Raw genomic sequence first — 23,526 nt, 5'->3', positions numbered from 1 at the left:
AGAATATTGAGCTTTATTTTTTTAATTGTATGTGTTTAAACAATGTAAATCATGTTTTTAAGCAAAAGAAATACTAACTATATACTCCTCCATAAATATTTGCCTTTTATCAGGAAACCTACCAAAGTTGTTCTTACTGTTCTTTTTCAGAACTTCCAGAAAGTATGTGTCTTAAGTTTGACTGTGGTGTTCAGATTCAATTAGGATTTGCAGCTGAGTTTTCCAATGTCATGATAATCTATACAAGTATAGTTTACAAACCACCCGAGATAATAATGTGTGATGCCTACGTTACCGATTTTCCACTTGTGAGTTTCTCTTTTATTTAAAATAGTGATATATTCTCACGTATTAAAGACTAAATTTTTTAACTTAAAGTTGATGGTAAATATAAAGGAAATATATATTTATATATAAGTGTATATATTTATAGTTTAGTAACACTGGTCATAATATTTACTAATTGCCAAAATACCTTAAGTTTATGAGATTTAGAAATGTCTAAAGTTCACTCAGGAGGGATGCCTTTAATTTCTTGTATCCTAAACAGGGGAGCCAATGTGAAGGAATAAAATGTGCTATAAATATGTCAAGAATAATTTCCTTTTAAACAGTTATAACTTATATTGGAAACAGTAGTTTTTAAGTCTTGTTAAGGTATGGTCACATACTGGAATAATAGAAATCTAGTTCTGCTCTTTTCAAACATTTAGGTATGGTAGTCATTTTATGTTGGTTTAAAGAAGCCAGTAAATAGTACCCCTCTTTCCTACATGAGTGTGACAAACTGAGAAGCAAGCAAGGAGTAAGACAAGCAGAAACCCAAAATATCACTTTTATTACTGATAGAGGCTTTGTGGAGGATATTGCTTCATGTCAGAGTAAACGGTCTAGCACCAAACCCCAGAATTCAGTGGCCACCCCACACCTCCAGTTTCAGCACTGTGGAGCCCAGATAGGCTTCCTGGGGTGCTGAGCAAGCCAGGGGCCTGTGGGCTTCTCACTGGAGGAGCAGAACCCTCTTACTATTGGCCATTGGGTTGGGTCTAAAAGAAGAAAAAGGAAAAGGCTGTTTATTTATCTTTCTTAAATATTCTAATCATATAAATTTCCCTGCACCTTCCCAAAAGTGATGATTAAGAGAAGAGAATCCAGGAGTCAAACACTAATTAATAGGGCTCTCTCTGCTTAAGAGGAAACTTGAGTAGCTCAAAAAGCAGTTCTAGGAATCATTTGAAAGGAAACTCTTTCAGAGCTCACTTTACTTTTTAAATGGCTTAATACAGAATTGAGAATTCCTATTAGATTGTTGTTTTCATTGTTTAGCCCTGGATAATGTTGGGATTATCAAAATTTACAAAAGGCCAAAATTCACGAGAACAATATCAGTTAAGACCTCTTATGTACTAGATTATATTGTGACTTTCATTGATTTCATTATTAACAGTCACTAATATTTTTTTTTTGTTTACAGGACCTAGATATTGATCCAAAAGATGCAAATAAAGGCACACCTGAAGAAACTGGCAGCTACTTGGTATCAAAGGATCTTCCCAAGCATTGCCTCTATACCAGACTCAGTTCACTGCAAAAATTAAAGGTTACTACCTTTTCTGTTTATAGCTACTAATGGAAAACTTCATGAAACTGGAAATTTACTTTGGCATGGACCATAGATATGCTGCCTTATTATTAAACTAGAGATAACCAATCTACAGAAGGTCCTATCAGTGACCCTTCTTATATTCTGTTTCCACTGGTGGCCACAGGACTTTGTGTGCTTACCTTCCATAATGCTGAAAAATTAGTAACATAGAGCATATTATTTTTTCTTTTTGTAGAGACAGAGTCTTAACTCTGTCACCCAGGCTGCAGTGCAGTGGTATGAACATAGCTTACTATAACCTCAAACTCCTGAGTGCAAATGATCCTGCCACCTCAGCTTCCCAAGTAGCTGAGTCTGCAGGCACATGCCACCACACCCAGCTAATTTTTTTTTAAACATTTTGTAGAGAAGGGATCTCACTATATTGCCCACGCCAATCTTGAACTCCTGGCCTCAAGAATCCTCCCTTCTTGGCCTCCCAAAGCAGTCAGATTACAGGTGTGAGCTACCACTCCCAGCTCAATATTCTACTTTTAAATATGTTCAGATTTTCAAGTAATCATTTCCTAGTTCTGTAACTAAACATATAGCAAATTAGAATTGGAATTTCTTTTCCATTTTTTATTTCTAGTTGACTTACAAATGAGAAGCTAGTTCTGCATGTTGAGTGTTCTAATGAAAGCTTTCTTTGCAAAAATTGAGATTTTAATTTGTTCACAAGTACATGACCATAGAATGTATCAGCTAAAACTCAGGGAATGGAATGGGCACAATTGAGAATTACACACGTAAACCTGTTGTCATCCTGTTCGGAGCTCATCTACTTAATTAAAGTCCTTTCTTCTCTTAAAAAGTTAGCCCATTGGCCGGGCGCGGTGGCTCAAGCCTGTAGTCCCAGCACTTTGGGAGGCCGAGATGGGCGGATCACAAGGTCAGGAGATCGAGACCATCCTGACTAACACGGTGAAACCCCGTCTCTACTAAAAAAAATACAAAAAACTAGCCGGGTGAGGTGGCGGGCGCCTGTAGTCCCAGCTACTAGGGAGGCTGAGGCAGGAGAATCGCTAGAACCCAGGAGGCGGAGGTTGCGGTGAGCCGAGATGGTGCCATTGCACTCCAGCCTGGGCAAAAGAGCCAGACACAGGTCTAAAAAAAAAGAAAAAAAGTTAGCCCATTATCTGATTCAGTTATGTTTTCCATCTACGATTATGGATTACTCTATTTTAAAAACAACTTTAGCTTTTTTTATAAAACTAGTATAAAACCAGTTTTTTTTTGTTTTTTTTTGTTGTTGTTGTTGTTTTTGAGATGGTGTCTGTCACCTAGGCTGGAGTGCAATGGCACAATCTCAGCTAACTGCAACCTCCACGTCCTGGACTCAAGTGATTCTTGTGCCTCAGCCTCCCTAGTAGCTGGGACTACAGGCACACGCCACCATGCCCAGTTAATTTTTTGTATTTTTAGTAGAGATGGGTTTCACCAAGTTGGCCAGGCTGGTCTTGAACTCCTAACTTCAAGTAATCCATCTGCCTCATCCTCCCAAAGTGCTGGGATTATAGGCATAAGCGGGATTATAGGCATGAGCCACCATGCCCGGCCCAGATCATTTTTTAAAAGATAATTCCCCATCTCTAGTAATAAGGAAGGATAAGTTTCCTAAGCTGCACTGCTTGGAAAATGTTTTCCCTGTTCATCTAGAATATAAGATCTCTGACTTTGACTACTAACAGTAGTAAGAACTAGAAATTCTAAATGTGTTGTAAGTATTGCATGAAAGAAAGGTAAGATGATGATAGCTGGCATTTCTCAGTTTTGGGGAGATATAAAGGATGCCTTGAGGATTTCGAACCTGGAAAAGGAGAGTTAGTGGATTTTTGGTGGCGAGGGGGCGGGGTATGTGGGTGTGTATGTGTGAATAATATTTTCAGATTGCTATATATTCACTGTTGATGCCAATAATAAACCAGATTTTTTTCCTTTCCAGGAACATCTAGTCTTCACAGTATGTTTATCATATCAGTACTCAGGATTGGAAGATACTGTAGAGGACAAGCAGGAAGTGAATGTTGGGAAACCTCTCATTGCTAAATTAGACATGCATCGAGGTTTGGGAAGGAAGACTTGCTTTCAAACTTGTCTTATGTCTAATGGTCCTTACCAGAGTTCTGCAGCCACCTCAGGAGGAGCAGGGCATTATCACTCATTGCAAGACCCATTCCATGGTGTTTACCATTCACATCCTGGTAATCCAAGTAGTGTTACACCAGCAGATAGCTGTCATTGCAGCCGGACTCCAGATGCATTTATTTCAAGTTTTGCTCACCATTCTTCATGTCATTTTAGTCGAAGTAATGTGCCAGTAGAGACAACTGATGAAATACCGTTTAGTTTCTCTGACAGGCTCAGAATTTCTGAAAAATGACTGCCTTGTTTTTGAAAGTTAGCATAATTATAGATGCCTCATGTGAGATAGTACTACACTTACATAAAGTGAAAAGGCAAATTTGTACATGTAGAGAAAGAATAGTAGTAACTGTTTCATAACAAACTTCAGAACTTTGAGATGTTGGAATTACATTATTTAATCACAGACTTCCTAAGATTTTGTGAATTGGTTGATTAGTTCTGTACAAATGAAGTATGGAGGTGTGTATGTTTATATGTATATAACAAAATATTTTCATGGTGACCACTCTGAAGTAAGAGCAATGGGAATGGCATTATTGCAGAATAAGTCATTGTATTTTTAACACCAGAAAGAACCTTGCTGATCACCAGGCATAACCTCATTTTATCAATGGAAGAAACACATAAAGGCATCTAAGTTAGAGCTGGCACCAGAACTGAGACCTCCAGAAATCTATTCCAGTATTTTTTCCACTACACACTGCCTTCCTGACAGGTTCTGAGCTAAGTGTTATTTTTGTAGATAGAGTGAAATATATTTATATGTATAAATATATAGAGATACATAGCTGTGTATTGTCTCAAGAAATGTACAGACTTTAGTTTTTGATTATAAGGACTTTGCTGCAAGTTTTAGTTAAGAGGTTTGTATATAAATCTGATGTAGAACAGGCTGAAATTAACTAGATAGAGGTTAAGAATCAAGATACAATGGATAATTTTCATAGCTGCCTATCTGAATTTTCCAAATACTTAGCATCTTCCTTGATAATATGTATTTTCTTCTTGAATTTCACTGGCCTAATGAGATAATATTCTTATCTTTGGTTCTACCTAAAAGTTGGTTAAAAATGCAATTGGCACTAACAAGGAAAAATACTGAATTAATAATTTAAAAAGTCTCACAAAGAAAATCCCAGGCCTAGATGGCTTCACTGCTGAATTCTACCAAACATTAAAATTAGCACTAATTTTTTGCAAACTGTTTCTAAAAGTAGGAGAGAAAAGAATACTTCCCAACTTATTCTAGGAGGTATTATCCTGATACTAGACTAGATATCACAAGAAAACTATAAGCCAATATTCCTTATTAATACACAAAATCGTTAACAAAATATTAGCAAACTGAATCCAGCAGTGTATAAAAAGAATTCTACATCATGACCAAGTAGAATTTATCCCAGGAATTCAAGGTTGGTTCAACATCTAAAAATCAAACTAATATACAGTCAGTTCTCATTATTGACTAATTATGTTCTACAGAATATTCTCCCACAAACACTGAATTAAATATGGAACAACTGCTTTTAGGAGAATGTTTGTGTATATGTGTGTATACATATGTTTATCTCATGCACATTATGAGCTTGAATTCTTAATTCATCCTAGCAAATTCTACTTTATTTTACAGAAGTGAAACTGAGGTATCAAGTGTTAAGTGACATGCCCACTAACACATGTCAGAGCTGAAATTCAAACCCCATCCACCTGGCCCTGGAGCCAGAGCTTCTTGTACTACACTGAATTTCCCCTGCCATTTCCATCCTCCAGTCATTTCTCTATGAGGCTGAAACAGGAAAGCAGAGCATCATCATGTTCAGCCTCAGCTGGGACCATGTGTATTGGGTGACTCAAATTTTTCATCCATTTACACACATCCACAAATGACCACAAAAGTGCCACAGATATCAATTTGAGGGTTATAAATTTTAGCAAGTTGGTACATTCACAAATACATAATTGTGAATAATGAGGATCAACTGTACCATATTTAATAAAGCACAAAACCCACATAGATTGTCTTATTAGAGACAGAAATAGCATTTGATAAAATCCAAAACCTTTCATGATAAAAACACTCAACAAACTTAGGAACAAAAGGAATCTTCCTAGACATGATAAATATAACATCTGTGAAAAGCCCACACATGACATTATACTTCATGGTGATAGACTGTAGGCTGAATGTTTTCCCCTTAAGATTGGGAAGAAGGACAAGGATGTTCACTCACACTACTTCTATTCAGCATTGTACTTGAAGTTCTAGCCAGAGCAGTTAGGTTAGGAATTCAAGGTTTGTTCAACATCTAAAAAATCAAATAAGCTAATAAAGAAAAGCCATTTATACTGCAAAAATAGTGAAACTATATGTATTCACAGTTGATAATATACTTGTATATAGAAAATGCTAAAGAATCCCTAAAAAGTAATGAGTTCAACAGGTTGCAGGATACAAGATCAAACATTATACAAAAATCAGTTTTATTTCTGTACTAACAACAAACATTCTGAAAATGAGAATAAAGAAATCCTACATACAGTAGCATCAAGAATAAAATTACAACACGTTGTTTAAAGAAATCAAGATCCAGATAAATGGAAAGACATCCATGTTCATGGATTAGAAGACTTAATATTGGTAAGATGGCAATGTTGCCCAAATTAGTCTACATATTCAACACAATTCCTATCAAAAACCTAGCTGTATTTTTTGCAGAAGTTGACAAAATGATGATAAAATTGATGCGGAAATGCAGGGGACCCAGAATAGCCAAAAAATCTTGGAAAAGAACAAAGTTGGAAGACACTTTTACCAATTTCAAAATGTGCTATGATAGTGTAGGCATATGAATAGACATATTGATGAGAGGAATGGAACTGAACATCTAGAAATAAACCCATACATTTCTGATCAACTTATTTTCAACAAGGATGCTAATACCATTCAGTAGAGGAGGAGTGGTCTTTTCAACAAACGGTGCTGGGACAACTGGTAGCTACATGCCCAGCAAGAGGATCCCTACTTCCTACCACATTACAAATTCTAACTCAAAATGGATCATAGACCTAAATAAAAGAGTTTAAACTCCTGGAAGAAAACAGAAGTAAATCTTTGTGGTGTTGGGCTTAGGAATGGTTTCTTAGATACAATACCAAAAGCACAAGCAACAAAGGAAAACAATACATAAATGGGGCTTCATCAAAATTAACTTTAGCACATTAAAGGATACCATTAAGAAAGTGAAGTTAACCCTCAGAATGGGAGGGAAAAAATTGAAAAATCGCCGGGCGCGGTGGCTCAAGCCTGTAATCCCAGCACTTTGGGAGGCCGAGACGGGCGGATCACGAGGTCAGGAGATCGAGACCATCCTGGCTAACACGGTGAAACCCCGTCTCTACTAAAATACAAAACTAGCCGGGCGAGGTGGCGGGCGCCTGTAGTCCCAGCTACTCCGGAGGCTGAGGCAGGAGAATGCCGTAAACCCGGGAGGCGGAGCTTGCAGTGAGCTGAGATCTGGCCACTGCACTCCAGACCGGGCAACAGAGCGAGACTCCGCCTCAAAAAAAAAAAAAATTGAAAAATCATGTATGTAATAATTAAAAAAAAAAAATACATGCAGGTGCCCAGCTGTGGTTACCACAGAGCAGCACTGTCCAGTGAACTTGCTGTGATGATAGGATGCTTGGTGTCTGCACTCCCAGTGTGATAGCTTTTAGCCGCATGGGGTTGTTGAGCAATTGAAATAATAGCTAGTGTGAGGAACTGAATTTAAAATTTTAGTTTTAGGCCAGGTGCAGTAGCTCATGCCTATAATCTCACTACGTTGGGAGGCCAAGGCAGGTGGATCTCTTGAGCCCAGGAGTTTGAGACCAGCTTGGCCAAGATGGCAAAACCCTGTCTCTACTAAAAATACAAAAAAAAATTAGCTGGGCATGGTGGCACACGCCTGTAATCCCAGCTACTAGGGAGGCTGAGGCAGGAGAATCGCATGAATTTTTTTAAAAATTCTAAACATGTATTTGTAATTTTAAAACTGGCTTAAAAAAGAATGATACAGTTTTGGTCTTTTTTTTTATCAACCATGTTTTTATTTTACTTGAACCTCTCGTGGCAATTGCTTTGTAATATTAAAGTAGGATTTACACAAGTGGAATTTAGAAAAGATTATCTATCAAATCTATCAATACCAATTAGAACATAATAAAGAAATTAGGATAGTGGAGGTTTGAGCAATTCAAGGCTCACCCAAATTCAAAGCCAGTACTTAATGCTGACGGGATATTTTCTGGAAGGTAATTTTTAAAAATTGAAGTCACAATTATGAATTATATATTTTCTAATAAAACTCAACTCATGGGATAATTTGAATATAAAACACTGGATTGTTCCTCATTCAGAGATGAGCAAGTCAACACGTTTCAGAAAAGAAAGTCTTTAAAGAAGAAGCCTGCCACAGAAAAGGTCCATTTAGACATTTCCTTCTTCCTGTGTCTCTAATACCTCTTACTTTTCAAATCTCTGACTTGCACATGAAGTAACAGTGAGGTGGCCTGTTCAGTAATCGCAATTTTTTGGCTTGTCAAATTCAAGAAATTCAATTATGTAGCCAAAGCTTAGATCCTTGACATGTATATTGGCATAAGCTTTTTAAGTTTGCTTTTAATTTTATTAGAAGTGGGGTCTCAATTTTGTTGCCCATTCTGGTCTCAAACACCCATCCTTCAAGTGATCCTCCTGCCTTAGCAGCATCAGTTTAATATCTGGATAAAATCTGATGTATGTAATTTTACTTTTAAGGGTTTTTTTTTTCCTAACAGACATCCTAACAAAGTTGTTTCTATTCCTTGAACATTCACCTGATACTTATATACTGTCATTACTTTTAACTGTCAACTGATGTCAGCTACTCAATTTACACACTACTTTTGTGCATTCCATCCTGTTTCTCAGTTTGACATTCACATTCAAATTCAGAGTTTGACACTGAAACCCTGGGCATGGTGGCTTCACACCTGTAATCCCAGCACTTTGGGAGGCTTCAGTAAGCAGATCATTTGAACCCAGGAGTTCGAGACTAGCCTGGGCAATGTGGTGAACCCCCATCTCTACCAAAAAAAAGAAAAAACAAAAATTAACTGGTCATAGTTGCACACACCTGTTAGTCCCAGTGACTCAGGAGGCTGAAGTGGGAAGATCACTCAAGCCCAGAAGGCAGAGATTACGGTGAGTGGAGATTGTGCCACTGCACTCCAGCCCCGACAACAGAGCAAGCCACTATCTCAAAAATAAAATATTAGTAAGGAAGAGTACACTCAGTATGAAAATGTATAAGTGTCCATGTTCTCTTTTTTCTAATTTGGTAGCATTAAAAATATTGAGCATCAAAGTTTAGCTTTATGACGGAGGAGTCATCTGAGACACCTCAGGTTTCAGCCCTTACTAATAGCATGGTTCAAAGTGTGTTACTTGCCTGTGCTTCTGTTTCCTTATCTGTAAAATGGGGATGATGCTGTAACATCAAACGGCTTATAATACTTTACAGAGCTGGCAGTACTGAATAAGACTATCCCTCTAAAGTGCTGGCATTTTTGAAAAGCATCAACCCATCAACCTTGTGCTTTAAATGTGGCATTCTTAAAGCTATACCTGTAGGCAGTATAGAGTGTATTCATTGTTCAGGTACTTCCTACAAAGTACTTTCATATATTGGCAGTGTATATCTTTTTTTTTTTTTTTTTGAGTCTCTTGTCTCCCAGGCTGTAGTGCAGTGGCATGTCTTAGTTCGCTGCAACCTCCACCTCCTGGGTTCAAGCAATTCTCGTGCCTCAGCCCCCTGAGTAGCGGGCATTACAGGTGTATACCACCACGCCCAGCTAATTTTTGTATTTTTAGTAGATACGGGGTTTCACCATGTTGGCCAGGCTGGTCTCATGAACTCAAGTGATCCACCCACCTTGGCCTCCCAAAGTGCTGGGATTACAGGCAGGAGCCACCACGCCCGGCTGGCAGTGCTTATCTTCTAAAGTTGCAATTGAGTTTTATTCACTCCAGAATCGCTTTTCAAAAATCATGCAGATTTAATGCCACCAGTTGTTTGTGTTATGTATCTACCCTGCAAAACAGCTCTAAAGGTGTTCTACTAAAAGATTAACAGCATTTATCTCTGGTGGGATAATTTTTCTTTGCTTGCTTACCTGTACCTTGCAGATTTTCCACAGTGAACAATTGTATAATTTTAAAATACAGATATGCACAATTGTATAATGTAAATATGCTCAGCTTCAATAAATTTAAGAACACATTTTTAACTTTTCATAAGGAGTCTTCAGTTTAAAAGTACAATGTCATATTACAGAGTATTATTCTGTTACAAAATTAGTAAAGCTCATTCTACCTCAAAATCTGAAGTAATTCCAGCTTTTTTTTCATCATGCTTGAGTTTAGTTGATAAATAGCATTTTAAGTACTAAAAATGATTGGATGAGTATTTCTACATTAATAAGTTGCTAAGCACCAGGGTAGCAGATAGAAGCCCTTTCTTTGTGCTAGGTTTAAACATTTTACATGAGGTCTTATTTAACCCTCAACAGCCTTGCAGTTTATAGATGAACTGATTGTTAGGCTAACCGGAGATATTAATATGCCCTCCAGGATAACCCAGCTAGTAAGGGCAGAGCCAGGATGATTCAGACCCAGACCGGAGCTGGGTATTTTGTCCACAGTACTGCTGCTGCTTATGCCATAACGGGAAAAGTACACAACAGTGTCTTAATGTTTCATTCTTACATGAAAAACACTTAAAATATTGAAACATTATAGAAGCAAAAGTGCATCTCTAAATGTGATGTACTTTGAGGTCACATTATGTCCAAAGGATTTGACCTAAAATTAATGTTGCTGTATTATGCTCCACACAATAGACTGTTCTGCTAGAGAAATTTTTAGTATTTTAAAAAATATTTTCATAAGCTTTGGTTTTACCACTTCCAAGTCTGTACAGACTGGTTATTTCTACATTACAAAGACAGTGTCTCCCTCAAAGGCTGACAGTTTTTATCATCTGTGTTTGTAACATATACATCTATTCTTGCCAGATGTGGGTCACATTGCCATCTGACCTCAGCATCCTTTATGTTATGCTCCAACTTGGATAAGCGGCTTTGTTTCCTTCCCAATCTCCTGGTCAGACAGTTGACCTCATGTCTATGTCTAGTGGTTTTCAAACGTCACAGTAGCCCCTTGTTGGAGGGGCAGGGTTGGGGTTCCCCACTGTTTTTCACATTGCCTTTCCAGGTAAGCTTTGGTCTGCACTAAACCCCGCTTTTGCTTTGAGATTCTCCCCCAACACAGCCATACGCCACACCAGCTTGGCGCCTCTGGGAGACCACAGCCCTTAGAAAAGGGGAAGAAAAGCTTCCTGACTGCACAGTGAGGGCTGGAGGCGTCTGGCCTGGAGGGAGTCCTGTCAGCCAGTGTGAGTGTCAGCCAGTGTGAGCTGCTGGTGACAGGGAAAGGCCATGTGAACAGGTCCTGACCTGCAGTTCGGGCCCTCAAACAAATGACACCAAACTTGGCCCCCAGATCAGCTTTGTTATTCAAGATGTGGCTTGCTAGCAGGTACTACTAACAAGGCGAAGCACCGTCTGGTATCTTCCCGTTGGAATCAGTTGTTATTGCTAACTAGGTATGAAGTGTCTGAAAACCTGATTTGACACTTTGGCGTCAGCTAGCCCAGTTATATAGCTTTGGGAGGGATACAGTTTCGAGGTGTGCTGTGACACTCTCACCTGCAAGGCAGAAGTGTGCTTGTTGGGGGAAGGCCAGATAGGGGGCGCACGGGGGATGGCATGCTGGGACACACTCTTCCTGGAAGTGTACGTGCAGAAAGCCACATCATAGTCCAAGGCTTTATGAGCACGAAAGGAACGTGGCACGGGGCTGGGTGGGGGTCATCTAGATTAACCTGACAGTTAATGACAGCAGGCTAAGATGAGCCAAATGTCCCTCTCGTTGGCCAACCTTGCCAGTGAGGCTGAATGCTTCCAAGCTAAGAGTCTCCCTGTCCTGGACAGCACCTACAGGACCCTGCCAGTGTCTGCCGCCCGAGGTGCTTTCTGACCAGTTTGCTTGAGCTACAGTAATTCATTGGTTCAGCTTGCAGACTTGCCTTGGAGCCCTTCTAGCCATGTAAGCTGACTTCACATCTCAGGCCTGACCCATGGTGTGACTCGCAAATTTACCTTTTCCGGCATTTTTGTGTCCTGGCCCCTTGTTGGCAGCATGTGACCAATACTGGCCACCAAGGCCCAAGCTAGACTGGCCAACAGAGTGTGGAGGGCGGAGGGCTGAGGGCTGTGGAAACCACAACCGTTATTAGGTAGGATTCATTCTGCCAGTAGACTGAAAAGAATGTCACCAAATAATGTCGAGAAGAAGGATAAGGAAGACCATTCTGTGATGCCCTGCTCAGCTGAGCAGACCAGGAGGCAGGCCCCCACTGAGGAGAGGCAGGAGAAGGGATGTCTTCAGGTGGGCCAATGGGAGCAGCTGGCTTTCAAAATGCCACTTAAAAGGGAGGCTGGCTATTGGCCTACACTGCACAGGAGCTTCCTGGCCAGATGCCACAGGGCCTGGGGTCACCAGCAAGCCTAGAGCTGAGGCTCCCTGAGCCCGTCTCCAAATACATAATCCGAGTGGGGCTGTGACAGGCCAGAAGGGCAGTGCAGGACCTACTCCTGGAGGACTCACCTGCTCCCCAAAGGGCATGTGATCCATGCCCCAGGCCAGTGCTGCTGGCTGAGCGTGAGGAAGCTTGGACTCTGTTCCTCAGGAGCCCAGGCACTTCAGCAGGAAGGCCGGGGACGTCTGGGGCCAGCACTGGGGGCAGAGCAATAGATGAGACTAGAGGGCTGAGGGCACATGGGAGCTAAGCCTGGGGAGATAGGCGGGGGAGCTGCCACAGAGCTGGGTCCAACCCAAAGGCTTCAGGGGCAAATCTGCCAACCCAGCCAGCATTGGGTTTCTCCAAGTCCCTCTCCTTTCGGGGTTGTGTTACTTACCAATTCCTAAAGGGGACCTCAGAGACTAGCTCAAAGGCCATCTCTCTTACTGCATCCTCCCTGGTCCCCTCAACAGGAAGCCATGTAGAGACAAAGAGTAGTGCTTTCTGTGTGCATTTCATCCAAAAACGCACACAGAATGGAAACTAAACCATGTCTTGGCATGAATGACTCCTGACAATGACCCCGGATTGCACCAGCCAGGCTGGGCTCATCACCTTCCCCGGATGGGAAGGCCCACCTGTGACCTGGCTATTCTAGGACATCACAGGCCATCACGGGCCAATCTGGTTCCCGCCCACCCCATTCCACTGGAAGATCGGGTCCATTAATTCACGAGAACAACACAGAACTCAGAGAAGCTGTAACACTCATGGTCATGGTTTATCACAGTGAAAGGGTATAGATTCCAATCAATCAGCAAGGGAAGAGCCATGTGGACAGAGGCCAGGAGAGACCACGCCCCCTCCATCATCCTCCTCTGGTGGAGTTGCACGGCCAGTGCTTACTCCTCCCAACAACGATGTGCCGAAACACAAAGCGCTGCCAGCTAGGGCCGCTCACCTGAGCCTTGGTGTCCAAGATTTCTACTGGGGGCTGGTCACCCAGACATGGCTGATCCTGTTGGCTGATCCTGGTTTCCAGCCCCTGCAGAGGTCAAGCTGATACCACTTGGCTCAAGGGACCCCCATAGGTCACATTGTCAGCAGAGACTATCTCTTGGGGCCCAAGGCCCCCAGGTAAATAAACGCACTCTTATCAGGGAGGCAATTCCAAGGGCTTAGAGGTGGCCTCCTGGGAGCCGGGGATAAGGGCCAAACCTTTCCTTGGTCAAGGTTAATCATGGCCGCACCCCAGGACACTTGAGGCTGTCTCACTCTGGAGTATTGTGCCTGCTGCTGGCTGCCTGGAACGCCTTCCTCACTTTGTCAGAGGGATTTGAACGAGTGACTCGATCTTGAATAGGGGCTGCATTCAGGAGGTTAGGCATCCTCAGTCACAGGATGAGACAGGAGGTCGGCGGGACTGATATCACAGGACACAGGTCACACAGACCGTGCCGGGAAAACAGGATGCAGTAAAGACGCCAGCCAAAACCCACCAAGACCAAGATGGTGATGAAAGTGACCTCTGATCATCCTCACTGCTACTTATTTGCCAATTGACCGTTTACAAATGCCATGCAGTGTCCAGAAGTTACCCTATGTAGTCTAAAAAGGGGAGGGACCCTCAGTTCCAGGAAATCACTTTCTCAGAAAACTCATGAACAACCCACCCCTGGTTTTGCATGGGATCAATAAGTAACCACGAATATACTCCATCCAGCAGCCCACGCCACTCCTGTCTATGGAATAACTACTCTCATTCCTTTATTTTCTTAATAAACTTGTTTGATAAACTTTATGGACTCACCCTGAATTATTTTGTGCACAAGATCCAAGAACACTCTCTTGGGGTCTGGATCAAGACCTCTTTCCAGTAACAGTTTTGCCAGGCTCACCCCTCTTCTTTCTTCAGATCATACCTTAATTAAGTGACACATCCTTCAGAAAACCTTACTGCTCAGCCTCCAAGTTGGATAAAATTCCCCTTTGCACATTCCCAGGGAGCCTCGGCTTCCCCATCAGAGCCTCTATCCCTCAGCACTGCACGTCCTCTCCTTGTCCTCCTTTTCCAGCATCAGGCAGACTCTGCAGGGCATGCCCAAGAGATGGAGCTTAAGCTCTCTAAGGAGCCCCCGTCTCTTTCCCACCACACTCATCTCAGCAGACGACCACTCAGCCCACTCCATGGAGACACGGAGGCCATAGGGGCCCACGCCCCCATTCCCGTCCCCAGCCTCCATGTTCTCTCATGCCCACCCCGCTCTGCGCCCCACCGAGCTCAGAGTTCCAGATACTTCTCCAGGCTGAGCTTCAAGTGAGATCCCATCTCCTCTCTCCACCTCTGGGTTTTTGCCCATCTGTTGCCAAATTTGCCCAGGATGCCAAATTCATAGAAGCACTCCCTCAGGACCTGCCCCTGCTCACTCCTCCGTGGAGCTCACATTGTCCTCCCTCTCTGATATGTGCAGCCTCCCCCTGAACACTGGCTTCTTGACCAGAGGCTGCAACATCACCCCTCAAGACATCTCTCAATCCCAGATGCCCTCTTCAACTCTCCCTCATTCTCTCCCACACTACTCAATAACACCGTCCACACCCACATCTCCATTCCTTCACATCCTGTTCATGCCTCAGTCTCCTAATCCAAACTCAATTATGAGACGAATGGAGAATGGTTTTGGTTTTGTTTTGTTTGAGACGGAGTCTCACTCTGTTGCCAGGCTGGAGTGCAGTGGCGTGATCTTCGCTCACTGCAACCTCCACCTTCCGGGTTCAAGCGATTCTCCTGTCTCAGCCTCCCAAGTAGCTGGGATTATAGGGATGCGCTACCATGCCCAGCTAATTTTTGTATTTTTAGTACAGACGGGGTTTCACCACATTGGCCAGGCTGATCTCAAACTCCTGGGTTCAGGTGATCCACCTGCCTTGGCCTCCCAAAGTGCTGGAATTACAGGTGTGAGCCAGCATGCTCAACTGAAAAATGTTTTTTTTTGTTTGTTCAGCTTATGCTGGCTACAATCCACTTTGAGATACTTCATACCTTTTCAAAGAATGAATCCCTGGTGGGGCACAGTGGCTCATGCCTATAATCCCAGCACTTTGGGAGGCCAAGGCGAGTGGATCACCTGATGTCAGGGGTTCGAGACCAGCCTGGCCAATGTGGTGAAACCCTATCTCTACTAAAAATACAAAAATTAGCCGGGCATGATGGCAGGTGCCTGTAATCCCAGCTACTTGGGAGGCTGAAGCAGGAGAATCACTTGAACCCGGGAGGCAGAGGTTGCAGTGAGCAGAGATCACACCATCGCACTCCAGCCTGGGTGACAGAGTGAGACTGTCTCCCCCTGCCAAAAAAAAAAAAAGAATTACTGATGAAACCTTAGTGAGGGAGGCATACATGCATTCTAACCTAAGCAGGCGGTCCAGGGAGAGGGCACTGGCTCTTGCTTCAGCCAACCTTCCAAAGCCAACCTGAGATTCCCCATCCCCGGAAAAATGCCTCCTTTAAGATCTCCCAGATTATCCGTACATGGCTGCGCTTATGATGAGCATTTTTGAATGTTCTCATTTGCTTTCAGAATCCTTCCTGGGCGTTATCTGATCCCCTCAGATCTCACAGATACCACGTGCCCAAAAAACCTCGCTGCTGTTTATTGCTTCCTGAGATGGAGTCTTCCATTCAGTAGAAACAGCCCACAGTCGCTGCCACCCCTTCTGCGGGACACCCTGGGGACTTGATGTCAATACTGCAAATCCCCAGAATTTACTGCAGTTCTTTTTGCTATGGGGAAGAGATGGGATGCGTGGAAGTGCAAAAAGATGCCTTCTTGCCACCTAGTTTCCAGTCACTGCCTTCCTCTCCAAAACGATCCCTCCACTCATCCACTCTAAAGTCCCAATTCCTCAGCTTTCAGGCAGAGAGCCCACTACTATACCACTCTTAAGTTGTGACTGACTAGCCCTCCCAGGAACATTGGAAAATTTTGAGGGAGAGAAAGAGAAAAGTAAGAGAAGGGATGAGACAGAAATCTCTCCTAGAAACAGTCACATATGGCTGGACGTGGTGGCTTACGCCTATAATCCCAGTACTTTGGGATGCTGAGGCGGGCGGATCATGAGGTCAGGAGATCAAGACAATCCTGGCCAACATGATGAAACCCTGTCTCTACTAAAATACAAAAAGATTAGCTGGGCGTGATGGCGCGCAGCTGTAGTCCCAGCTACTCTGGAGGCTGAGGCAGGGGAATCACTCGAACCTAGGAGGTGGAGGTTACAGTGAGACAAGATCACGCCAGCCTGGTTACAGAGTGAGACTCCATCTCAAAAATAAATAAATAGATAAATAAATAAATGAATAAATAAATAAAATAAAATAAATAGAAAAAGAAACAGCCCCCTGTGGACCAGAAAGCTGAGCCTCTGGTGATTTGACTTCAGGTTCTGCGGCAGGCGGGTGCCCCAGGGAGTAACTGGGTAGTGAAAATGAGAACGGAGCACGTGGACCAACTCCTGTTGAGCCTCTGGGCAAAAGCCAGGCCTGTCCAGCAGAGCATTTTCCAACTGTTGCAAAAATTACCCTACGAACACCTCTCTCTCCAGGGCTCAAACTCGCACCTTTGATGATACGGCTTCCTGCTGCCATCGCCTGTTCTGATGTCAGAGCAGTCATTCCCCGGAAAATGGAACGGAGAGCTAAATGGGAGAGTGACTAGGGGCTAAGACTTCTCTGAAATACCATGGCTGCCAGGCAATTTCATTAAGGAGAAACAGAGATGGACAATGTCATAAACATTCTCCCGCCATCAGAAGAAATCACCTGCAGGACAAGTCACTTCTGAGGCCGTAAACACTCACACCAAGGGCCAGGCCACTGGCAGAGAGCAGTGGTTGAGGTGAAAGTCACCCTGGGGCCCAGGTCTCAAACTTACCCTGGCTAGACTGAACCAGAACGTTTTTCCATTTCTTTTCCGTAAATTAATGTTTAAAAGTTCGCCTCCCCACATAATCCCAATCCCACTTTCAAGAGATAATGCTACCTCTTTAGTGTATGTTTCTTCCGGTTGTATTATGTATATAAATCTCCAGACCACCTGGACACACACACACGTATGAGTGTTATACACATACATGTGTACAGATCTTTTATACACAGGTGTACACGTGTGCATGTGTGAGATCATGCTGCGTGCACCGTTTTCCAGTTCCTACTTTCACTTCACAATAGCTCTTGGCCATCTTCCACCGCAGTGTATTTAGAGTGACTCTAGAAATAGAACGATTTCTAATGCACCTTTCAGATTTCAACTCTTTAAATAAATGCGACAAGGGCACATCTCGTGGCCCAAGGTCGTGACTGCTAAGGCCCAGAGAACACAACAAAGTTGTTAGCTTCAGCCGTGCTGACCTGCTAGAAGTTGGGTACAGGCGCCTAAGTGGAGGCTACCATTCATGCGCCCCCCAGCCACGCACCCCACCCTCATACACACACTCTCCCTCGAGGAGCATTTACCTTCACCTTCCTTCCCGCCCCAGGTGTTTGTGACTCGGTGGGTGGGTAGTGAGTGACAGAGACACACCCGTGTCTTCAGAACACAGGCCACTGAAGGACAGCAGGCCCAGGGCTGGAGAGGGCCTGAGCATGCCCTCCCTCACCAGGCTGACCAGGCTCGCATGCAGTGGGGCAGAGGCAGTGGAACTATCCAGAAAACGTGCCCATCCCCCCGCCCAAGCCATCACAGTGGGAGCTGAGTACAGGGTCACTAGGACAAAGAGTGAACGGAACCATCTTGAAAACAGCGGAGATGTTTCCTGTCTCCACTGGCACAGGCCTCCGTGGGGCCCATGTTCTTTCCACAAAGAGTTCAAGTTGCTCAAAGAAATAAGGAGAGGCCACTTGTGAGCAGTGGTTCTCCAGGTGAAACCCAGAGGGCGTCAGGATGCCCACAGATTCCTCAGGAAACTCTTGCAGGGAGACATGGGGGTGCCAGGGACACGCCTCCACCCCACCATGGCTGCCCACAGCAGGGTCCATAGCAAAGGGACCAAGTGGCCCATGGGCTGGTGGGAGCAGAAGCCCGACCACCTCCTCCAGGCCCCACTGCCCCCTTGGGCCACCGCAGAGACTTCCAATGCCTCCATCTTCTCTGTCTCTCCTTCTCTCCCCACTTGCTGTCTTTCTCAGGGGCCCCTTCCCTGTCAACTACCACTGGCACTCGGCTGGAAGAACAGGACAGATTTGCCTGTTAGTACCTGCGGCAACTCATCCCCCAGCCCCTAACTCTGGGAGGATCCCATTTTCCTCCTGCTGTTCCCTGGGCTGGACACGGCTGAATGTGGAAGACCCCCAGGGAAACAAGGGGCTTGGGAAGGAAGGTCACACTGGAGTTTGCAGGGGAAGGGTCTTAGCCCCTAGTCACTCTCCCATTTAGCTCTCCGTTCCATTTTCCGGGGAATGACTGCTCTGATATCAGAACAGGCGATGGCAGCAGGAAGCCGTATCATCAAAGGTGCGAGTTTGAGCCCTGGAGAGAGAGGTGTTCATAGGGTAATTTTTGCAACAGTTGGAAAATGCTCTGCTGGACAGGCCTGGCTTTTGCCCAGAGACTCACCCAGTCCCACACCCAGCTTACTGCAGAGGCACAACCACACTTCTGCTCCAAGGCTGGGGAAACTCCGTGGTCTTGGTGAGGAAGAGGAAGAGGACGAGGAGGTGAGCAAGCCGGGAACAGCCCCCACATGTCTCTTACCACGCCTTCATTCCTCTCTCCTCACAGCGCTGAGTTTGGATGTTTCCTTTCCCCCAAGGAAAGGAAACCACTGTTCTCTCGGCTGGTGGTGGCAAAGGAGAGGGCTGCAGTGGAAGGAGAGAGAAAAGGGGGGACCCCAGAGATCCTCCTCCTATTCTCTAAGCCGTCAAAGCCTTCAGATATCTACAGCTTTGCTGCTTTAACTGCTCATTGTGAAAAGAATGAGTCTTATACTTGAATACAACCCTAAACTCAAAAGAATGACATCTAACCCGCTGTTCATAATTTTTTTTTTTTTGAGACAGAATCTCGCTCTGTCGCCCAGGCTGGAGTACAGTAGTGTAATCTTGGTTCACTGCAACTTCTGCATCCTGGGTTCAATTGATTCTCCTGCGTCAGCCTCCTGAGTAGCTGGGATTACAGGTGTGCACCACCATGCCCAACTGATTTTTGCATTTTCAGTAGCGACAGGATTTCACCATGTTGGCCGGACTGGTCTCAAACTCCTAACCTCAAGTGATCTGCCCACCTTGGCCTCCTAAAGTGCTGGGATTATAGGAGTAAGCCACAGCACCCAGCTCGGCCCATCAATAATTTAAAAGACTGCATTTCTACTGTCTGACTCCATTTGTGTAAAGAGTCCAGGAAAGGCAAATCTCTAGTGATAGGGTAGGCTACCAGGGACTGGGTGCCAGGGAAGTTGGGAGAAATGGAAACTGCCAGTGGGTATGGGGACTCTTTTGGGGTGATAAAAATGTTTTCAAATTGATTGTGATGAACAATGATCTGGAAATATACCAAACTGGTGAATGGCATGTGAATTATTTCTCAATAAAGTTGGTTTCTTTCAGAAAAAGTAGTTCAAAATTTCTGAGGCTGTTTTTGTTTTTTTAAAAAAGCATATCATGGGCCCCAGTGTGGTGGCTCACGCCTGTAATCCCAGCACTTTGGGAGGCTGAGGTGGGCAGATCACTTGAGGTCAGGAGTTCGAGACCAGCCTGGCCAACACGGTGAAACCCCATCTCTGCTAAAAATACAAAAATTAGCCAGGTGCAGTGGCACACACCTCCAGCTACTTGGGAGGCTAAAGCAGGAGAACTGCTTGAACCCAGGAGGTGGAGCCAAGATTACACCACTGCACTCCAGCTGTGAGAGGATAAATGTTCACTATTGTAAGGCCCAAGTTAGTGGTAATTTATTAGAACAACCCTAGGAAACTAATGCAGAAAGGCCAGGGGGACCACAAGCTCTTTTGTGATCCACCCCTTTGTTTTTTTGTTTTTTTTTTTTTTTTGAGACGGAGTCTCGCTCTGTCGCCCAGGCTGGAGTGCAATGGCCGGATCTCAGCTTACTGCAAGCTCCGCCTCCCGGGTTCACGCCATTCTCCTGCCTCAGCCTCCCTAGTAGCTGGGACTACAGGCGCCCGCCAGGTCGCCCGGCTAGTTTTTTTTAGTAGAGACGGGGTTTCAGCATGTTAGCCAGGATGGTCTTGATCTCCTGACCTCGTGATCCGCCCGTCTCGGCCTCCCAAAGTGCTGGGATTACAGGCTTGAGCCACCGCGCCCGGCCCACCCCCTTTGTTTTCCAAATGGCTTCATGTAGATTCAGAACCTTCTGTGGCAGTCTCTTGCTCCCTCTCCTGGCTCAAAGCAAGAACTGTGCCCCCTTCAGTCCCATGGAGATTGATCTCCCTGATGAAGTGGAAGAAGAGAGGAGTTCGCAAAACTTAGAAATGCTGTTGTAAGAAAAAAAATTTTTTTTGAGACAGGGTGTCTGTCACCCAGACTGAAGTGCAGTGACTTGATCACGGCTCACTGCAGCCTCGAAATCCAGGGCTCAAGTGATCCTCCACTAAGCCCTGCTAATTTTGTTTGTAGAGATGGGTCTTGCAATATTGCCCAGGCTGGTCTTAAACTCCTGGGCTCAAACAATTCTCCCACCCGGCCTCTCAAAGTGCTGGGATTATAGGTGTAAGCCACCATGCCTAGAAGAAAAATAATTTTAATGGTGCATTATTTTCCCATCTTGAGAGAAGAGTGAAGACTTAGCACTTGTCCTGAAGGCTTAGCTCCATCCTATGCTCTCATCATTCCTGATAATTTCAATTCCATGTTGATGACCCACGCAATTCTTCTCTCGGCTCCTTGGCTTCCTCATCCACAGAGACTTCTTGTAACCCAACCACACACCACCCAAGAGATATCCTGGACCTTGTCATCACAAAAATTACACTCTTCCAAAATCACGGATTTAAATTTTGTCCTTTCTGATTACAAAGCCCCGTCTTTCAGCCCACTTTCTCGAGTGCCCCTTCAATATCACAAGTCACCAGAATCAAGATGCTAACACTTAGCCCCTCTTATTTCACTCAAATCTCGACTTTCTTGTCTAACAAAGAATCTGGATTCTTTGTTTCATCTATTTGCTCTCACAAACACCAACTCCCCGATCCACTCTTCTACTTTCAGCTGGCGAAACTCCAACCCCACCAACTTCCACACACTTCTCTCTACTTAAGCCCCTCATTCCCCTTTCTCCTCCTACCCTCCCCCACTCCTGGGAGCGTTGCTTCACCCGTCACTGAAAAACTGAAGCCATCACAGCGTGTTACTGACCCTCTTGCATCTATAGTTTTCTTTCTTCCTGTTACAGTGGAGGACTTGTCACTCCTGTCTAACCCTCCACATAGACTCTGGGTTGCATCCCCTTTTATTTTCTTTTAGAGACAGGTTCTCACTCTCTAGCCCAGGCTAGAGTGCAGTGGTATAATCATAGTTCACTGCAGCCTCAACCTCCTGGGCTCAAGCAATTCTCCCACCTCAGCCTCCCGAGTAGCTGGACTACAAGCACACATCACCTATGCCCAGCTAATTTATTTTTATTTTTGTAGACAGTGTCTTGCTATGTCACCCAGGCTAGTCTCAACTTCCTGGGCTCAAGTGATCCTCCTATCTCAGCCTCCCAAAGTGCTCAGATTGCAGGCATAAGCCACCGCGCCCGGCCTCTCCATCTCCTTTTTGTCTTTCCTAAATTTCATTTATTCGGTTATGTCCCCTCTAATATGATCAATATGCCTCATTTTGACCACTTCTTCTCACAGGCACACAGGCACGCTGTCAGAGCCAGCTTCGTGGGCGTGAGACCTCTGCAGACACACAGGGCCCTGTGCCTGGTTTCATGTTCTGCTGTCACTGCTTATAAATTCTTAATTTTTTAACAAGGAGCCAGTCCTGCCTGCTCTAGTATCTGCCATTTTCTCTGCTTCCCCTCTCTAAACTACCAAAACAGAGCCTGTGTGAACTATCTCTACTTCTACTTGTATCTCTACTTTGTCACTTTTACTAATTCTGTTTTTTTAGACAGGGTCTCATTCTGTCATCCAGGCTGAAGTACAGTGGTGCAATCACAGTGAGCTCAAGAGATCCTCCCACCTCAGCCTCCCAAGTAGCTGGGACCCAAGCATGTGCCATTATGCCTGGCAAATTTTTAAATTTTTGTAGACATGGGGTCTCACTGTTTCTCAGGCTGGTCTCCAACTCCTAGAATCAAGGGATCCACCCACCTTGGCCTCCCAAAGCGGTGAGATTACAGGCAGCAGCCACCGCACCCAGTCCCCTTTCATTAACTCTGAAAGTATTCCAATCCCAACACTTTTCTCCTGAAAACAAACCAACAAAAAAACTATCCTCGTCAATGTTTCCATAGGGCCTCACTCTGGTGACATTCAAAGAACCTTTTCAGAAGCCATCCCTGAAGACTCTCCTCTTGCAGTTCTCCATTTTATTCTCCAACCTGGCAGCCTGTTGCTTTCATTCCCAGCATTTTTCTCATGCAAAATTGTATAACTGTGAATGTGTTTTTTTGCCTTCTTCCACTCTAAGCTCTGTGGGCAGAGATCATGTGTGCTGGTCCCTGACACAGTCCCTGGGTGTTCACTGAGTGAATACATGAGGGAATGGATGTGCAAGAGAGTTCAAGAACTTGGTAAGAGTTCAAGGGATCAGTAACGTATAAACCCAGTAGGAAAATTTTAAAAAGCTAGAAAGATCTGATAGTAAAAGGAGAGGCCAAAAATCTGGATAACCAGGAAAGAAAATGAGCAAATAAAACATCATTTATATTAAGATAGCTGGAAGGATAGGTGGGTGCTCTCAGAAGGTAGAATACTGAAGTGTAAGATTTCAAAAACAGTTCTGCTAGTGTAAGTGCTGGCCGGTTCTGGGGTGGTCATGAGTAGGGGTGGATTGAGTAAATTGGAAGTGAAGGTCACTGGGGTTCAGATCAAGGAACTGATCTGAGGTTGCTGGATAGGTTGCTCGAA

At 44.3% G+C, this 23,526-nt stretch overlaps 1 protein-coding gene and 1 long non-coding RNA gene across 2 annotated transcripts in view; both read left to right on the top strand.

Moving 5' to 3' along the window:
- The window catches only part of MALT1 (MALT1 paracaspase), an 88,485-nt gene extending 82,682 nt beyond the window's left edge, over nucleotides 1–5,803 (top strand). Inside the window, 3 exon segments of the mRNA XM_017890505.1 lie at nucleotides 151–308; nucleotides 1,475–1,600; nucleotides 3,591–5,803. Coding sequence (XP_017745994.1) covers nucleotides 151–308; nucleotides 1,475–1,600; nucleotides 3,591–4,028 — 722 coding nt within the window. The 3' untranslated portion in view covers nucleotides 4,029–5,803.
- Nucleotides 5,804–7,818: 2,015 nt separating this feature from the next.
- LOC108541071 (uncharacterized) lies at nucleotides 7,819–10,191 on the top strand. The gene is made up of 2 exons (XR_001888855.1): nucleotides 7,819–9,467; nucleotides 9,508–10,191. It is a non-coding gene; the product is annotated as an uncharacterized LOC108541071 (long non-coding RNA).
- Nucleotides 10,192–23,526: the final 13,335 nt, after the last annotated feature.

This window comes from Rhinopithecus bieti, unplaced genomic scaffold (assembly GCF_001698545.2).
Source record: "Rhinopithecus bieti isolate Rb0 unplaced genomic scaffold, ASM169854v2 scaffold_17861, whole genome shotgun sequence".
In the NCBI taxonomy this organism is placed as follows: Eukaryota; Metazoa; Chordata; class Mammalia; order Primates; family Cercopithecidae; genus Rhinopithecus; species Rhinopithecus bieti.
This window is presented reverse-complemented; position numbering and strand designations above follow the sequence as displayed.